Below are 5,517 nucleotides of genomic sequence, written 5' to 3'. Positions count from 1 at the left end.
GAATCATGCAAGTAACCAAAATATCCTGTAAGACGGCCAAAAAAAAAAAGGAAAGAGGGGAAAAAAAAGCTTCCATCGAGTGATAAACTTTAATATTCACCGACAGTTGAAACGTCAAGACCAGAATGTGAGTAGTCCAAAAGCTTCGCGGCTGCTTTACCAGTTTGAGTGCCCATTTGCCCGGTGAATGGATCATGCTGAATGGGTGTTGTGTCATGGTCCATTAAAGTTGACCACGTAGCGTGTTGAAGGGGATGATCCCTGTTCCATTGACTTTCAGGAACGACTTTTCTGAGACATATCGCCATAGAGTCGACTCTATTGTCGCTACCAACGGACAACTTCTTTCAAGTCTACTGGATGCGCACACACACAATGCAATTATCATGACAGCTGGCCTCAGTCTAGTGAAGGTCGAGATTGGGCAGTAAATCCATCAGTAATAGTCGCACTCAACACCCTTCGCTCCACTCGAGTTTGGCTCCTGACATTTCATTGGGGGATCTTCTTTGAGGCCTGTCGTCATCTGAATATTTAGCGGCTTGGTATCAATTTGTACCTAGGTGGGTACATGGTGCTCCCGTACTTTAGACTCCCGAGCAAAGCACCCATGATCATAGGTATTGAGGACGTGAGTCTTCGCGATCAAAACAGCCATACTCCGTACAGAACCGAAAATCGCTCACTAGCTCTTAGCCTGTCTATCTCGGTGATCGACCTCCACTCCCGTCCTCAATTTGTGCTGGTATCTACAGAGTAAACTAGCAGCCACAGACCAGGATGCTACCCCAAAGTGACACGTACCACTCCCTGTCAGGGAAGGTCGACGCCACCACGATGGCAGCAACGACAAACGAATCAGCCTTGCTTATCAATTGTTACATACATGGATGAAAACGATCTTTGTACATTGGCACCCATCAGACCATGGCCATCTCCGGAGTCCGTGATCCAAACCTGGCTTGATAGATCGCACATCACGCCTAACAACTGCATTGACGCAGGTATTATACAAGGATCGGTCTTGACTCTATTTGGCCCCGGTGATCCTCCCCACAAGCTCCCTCTCATCTTGACAGTTGCGGCAACTGGTCAGGTTACTCTGTCGGCCGTCGGTACCTTCGTTTCATTCGGTCAGCACTTCATAATCGGATTGATGGTTGCCCCTGCCCCAAAGAGCAACTCTGCCGTAGTAAGTCAATGCAGTAAGAACGGCACGTCCCGCACCAATATTTCCAACTGCGGATGCAGCCACTCCAAATGATCATCGAAGACAAGAAAGTAATCAATAGGTCCTCGATCATGCATTGTCTCACCTGTCAAGATTCAAAGCAAGTCTCAAGAAACCGTCCGCACGCGCACCTTATCTAGACCAGTCACTCTCGATCCTCTCTTGTAGGCGATACTCCCTACACCAATGTAGTATTTTCCTTTCTATGTGGCGCAGTCCAGACTCCCGTCCCAGAACACCCCCTCTCCTCCACCATTCATATTCCATTACTACTCCGTAGGAAGGACGAATACCTGCTATGGGCTAACTACGGAGTACTGACATATGCAGACTCGCCATTCTGTCCTCGGCTACCCTTTTCAGGCAAATGGAGGGAAAAGAATTGCCTCACTGTTTGTTTTCCACGACTTAGAGTGAGACTGGACTTCTGCTTCCCCCTAATCATCCCCCCTCCCTCGCCAAACTAGGTAAACAAGCAATCTCGCTCCTGCATGCGCAGTAGTGAAGGACCATAAGAGAAATACCATGTGACATGCCCGGTTTCTTTGACGTTTTAGGAATTATCTATTTATTATGTCTACGCTCGTCGAATTCCGTCATTAAAGACTATCAAGAGGGAGAGCACGGAGTCTTCTTTGTACTACTCCACAGACAGAATTGCCCGGCCAATGTTCCACAAGGCCGAAAACGAATTGACCGAGTACTGGGCTCAGGCTCACTGCCCTCGGATAGACCAGTCAGTAAAGCTGTCCAGTTGCATGATGTAACCATCCTTGAGCTGGTTCTCGTGAGCTATTCTGTATTGATTCCGAAATGGCCGGTTTGCGGAAGGAGTCATGAGGACCTAGATATCCTTCAGGCAAGCGTAGCTCGGTCAGGCGCGAGGTAATGTTTGCTTTTGGTGGGCTAGTATTGGTCAGGTTTAAGGCAGGGCAGAGAGACACATTGAAAAATCTATTTCTCACAAGATACATTCTGTTCTTGCGTGGGCTTCATGCATTCAGACAAATGTCAAGAACAAATAATTCCTCCACAACGCAAGAGTCTCACAAATGGCGTCGCTCCATGGAAACAAACCTTCATATCTTGACAACAGCACACCGGGATTTTCAGCAGGATCAGAAAGCCATAAGAACAGAGCCTATGCTTTACCGGCATCTACCACTGGTTGACTCGACGATTTAGGGTCAGACTTTGACTCGGTTGATCCCTCAATAGCACGTCGTGGCTCATCGTCATCATCCTCATCGTCACTGGATAAGCTGTCGGTCCTGCGGCCCTGGCGACGATCCTCTTCTCTGCGTCTACGCCGTTCCTTCAGGTATTCTTGGTAACGGGCATCTATTGACTCGCAATTAGTTCGATTTGCCTCAATACCATGTCGATGAGCAGCACATACCTCGGATCTCCTGCGTCCTGGCGGCGTACCTCTGGATCTCCTCCTTGGTCAACACACGCAGGACAATGACATAATCAGGTCTTTCTTCGTAACGCTCGTTTCCAGCTTCAAGAGCGGCTGGATTTACCAATCGCCGATCGATCTTGGTCCATCGCGCTCCAGGAGGGATTCCCTTTTTATGGGCATCTTTCAGTGGTGCCACTCCCTCCCTGACAGGGTTAGGCTCCTCGGGAAATTTGTCTCGAGGTGGCTTCAGAATCCCCTTTGGAGGAGCGTCCGGATCTTTGCTTTTCTTCAAATCCTCCTGGCTGCTGGCCGATTCGCGTCCACTCGTCTCATTTCTTAGGGAGCCATTCTCCCCATGACGCCGCGAGCGTGAGCTCCTGCGCCTATGTGCCTTCTCGACCGTCAAATACTGCGATCCCGGGTCTTTGCGTCCACCAGAAGATGAGTCGGAACCACCGGGTTGCCGCCGAGCTGAAGGTTCGCGGTGGTAGTTCTTAAGATCTTCGTCTGATGTGTATCCATCAGAATCACTCTCAGTTCTCCGTCTTGATGATCTACGCGACCGACGGCGGCGCCTGTGGTGTCCCTGTTCATGATCATCATAATCACGAGAGTGATGTCGGTCAGTTTGAGGGGTAAGAGCGTGATCAAAGTCATCAGAATAACCGGTCGCCAGAACCGCGGTTCCCAGCCCCGTTCCTGTTAATGGTGCCGTAGGGTCTGTAGCATTGGTCAACCTCCTAGGGGGTCTGTCATCGTAAGACTGCCGGCTAGCCGAATCGTCATCATGGCGCCGGCTGCGGTGATGGCGACGGCCTTCATGATCACTCCTGTAGGAAGAGTAACCATCGTCATAGTCCTGGTGCAAGGATACTGGTCTTCGCTGCCATGACATCCTCCGGGATTCCGCCGGGTCGACGTCGCTCCCGACAGACCCATGAACTGACGATCGGGACCTCGTATCGCGATCCAGCTTGTCGAAGCCTCTCTGCGAGGGAGGCGGCCCCAAGGCTCGCGCCTCTTTCTTTGGGAGCAGCTGATAGTTCTCGATCCCTGTCATGCTCAAAGGCCTTTCCCTGCGGTACGCACCCCAATCGTACTTCAGCCTGGCGACGGAATCCTTTTCGAACTGCTCTCGAGGGTTGGTGTAAGAGTAAGCATCGTAATCATCAATGTCTTCTCCCTTGCGGAGGCCTCTAGAAGCTGGATAGCGCGATCGGTAACCGTGGTCGTGAACACGGTAAGCTCCATGACCCATCCGAGATCTTGTTGTTCGGGCATGCGGCTCGAGTCGGCCAGTATCACTCGCGTAATCTGTAGAATACTGCCGGCTGTGACGCCGAGTGTGATGTGACGAGACTGCAGGAACAATATACCGTTCATGGTTTGGCAGAGGACTCGGAGATCGGCGATAGCTTGATGTGATCACAGGGGAATGTCTTTTCCCGGATGATGGAACATCGAGCCGGACAGGAGCATGGTGCATCTCGGCAGCGGAAGTGGTACTGCTCCGCGGTCTCGACCGGATGGCATACTCAGTCCTCAGCTTGGTGGAGTGACCAGGGTCCCGGTATGTTGTGGAGGAGATCGGTTGAACTTCAAGTCTCGGTTCGTGCGATACACGGGTGTTGTATGGAGTGCTGAAGGGGGTCACTAATGGGAGATCGGAAGGGTAGGTTGGGTATCCTGGACGACCGATGAAGGAGTCGAAGTGACCGTATGAGGAGCTGAGAGGCACTGTTCCGGTCGAGGCACGCATGGGATCAGCCATGCGTTGGCCGCTCGGAGACAAGGGCCGGTAGTGCACTGAAGAGTTCATGACACTAAAAAGGGGTGTTTATCTTTTCGATTCGGTTGTCACAAATCAAAGAAGCCGCTGATTTGCCGCTGATGATTGGTAATGAAATGAAAGAAGAGCATACAGCAAATATTCGTTGGTAATGGTTGCGACCGGGAGTAGTGAGGGGGGAAAAAAGGCTGAGGAGCTCGATTGTGTAGGCAAGTGGATACAGAAAAGGTAGAGAATAAGACAGGAAGAAGGCCAGCGAAGCTGGTTCGACAATGTTCTAATCGAAATGAAAAATGTCTCGGGCACCAAAGGCCGGGACCTGAAGACGATAGAATGGAGCTGGTGACGATGATGGCGACAACGGACGACGACGACAACGATGATGATGATGATGATGGAGGCGGCGGCGGAGGGGCAAAAAGCAAAAAATAGGAATGGGTCACGTAAAAAGGTCAAAGAAAGGTAGCTAGACTGTTAGACTCGAGGCTAAACAGGCCGTGTGGGGATTCGGGGAATCGTTGAGCAAGCACTTAGCACGCATGCAATAGGTACTATGCACTGTGGAAAGTATATGCAAGGGAGATTCTCGCCTGAAGGAGGAATGTAGCTGTCTATTTGTATGTGCAGATTGAAAGGCTGTAAAGGTGAAGCGAATGGAGGGGAAACCCGAGAACTGTGGATAGCATCGAAAGTACCCCTCCATGTATGAAGATGAAGAGAGTCGATAGCAATAACCTGATACAATATCGTCTGTATGGAGCAGCGTAAACAATTACTGTTTCAACACTCAGTATCTCCATTATGTCATAGTCAGCAGTGCCTTTAGCACTATTCCGTACTCCGTAGTCCGTAGTCTATCCCCGTAACAATTCATCTGGTGTTGTCCATCCAGGTAATCCGTAGTATCTATCAAATAGTATCTACTGTTATGAAGGATGAATTATTAATTCTTCTTTGCAAGGATGTGGCGGAAAAGGTGGGGATATCTTCACTGCCTGAGGTGCTGCTCCTCAGCTTGATCCAATAAGAGGAAGCAGTTGTGGATGTGGATGATGTTAGGTATCTATTCCGATGTCGAGTAATTAAGTAGCC

The 5,517-nt window shown here is 50.2% G+C and overlaps 2 protein-coding genes across 2 annotated transcripts; one reads left to right on the top strand and one right to left on the bottom strand.

Annotated features, from left to right (window-relative positions):
- Positions 1 to 886: 886 nt before the first annotated feature.
- AFUA_5G08760 (uncharacterized protein) lies at positions 887 to 1,998 on the top strand (the record flags this gene model as incomplete). Its single annotated transcript, XM_748668.1, has 2 exons — positions 887 to 1,192; positions 1,837 to 1,998. The coding sequence occupies 2 exons, from the start codon at positions 887 to 889 to the stop codon at positions 1,996 to 1,998; spliced, it is 468 nt and encodes a 155-aa protein (XP_753761.1).
- A 374-nt stretch (positions 1,999 to 2,372) lies between these two features.
- AFUA_5G08750 (uncharacterized protein) lies at positions 2,373 to 5,252 on the bottom strand (the record flags this gene model as incomplete). Its single annotated transcript, XM_077804804.1, has 2 exons — positions 2,631 to 5,252; positions 2,373 to 2,572 (listed from the first exon to the last, which is right to left on the bottom strand). The coding sequence occupies exons 1-2, from the start codon at positions 4,453 to 4,455 to the stop codon at positions 2,373 to 2,375; spliced, it is 2,025 nt and encodes a 674-aa protein (XP_077660940.1). The 5' UTR covers positions 4,456 to 5,252.
- Between the last annotated feature and the right edge of the window lie 265 nt (positions 5,253 to 5,517).

This window comes from Aspergillus fumigatus, chromosome 5 (genome assembly GCF_000002655.1).
Source record: "Aspergillus fumigatus Af293 chromosome 5, whole genome shotgun sequence".
Taxonomy (NCBI): Eukaryota; Fungi; Ascomycota; class Eurotiomycetes; order Eurotiales; family Aspergillaceae; genus Aspergillus; species Aspergillus fumigatus.
This window is presented reverse-complemented; position numbering and strand designations above follow the sequence as displayed.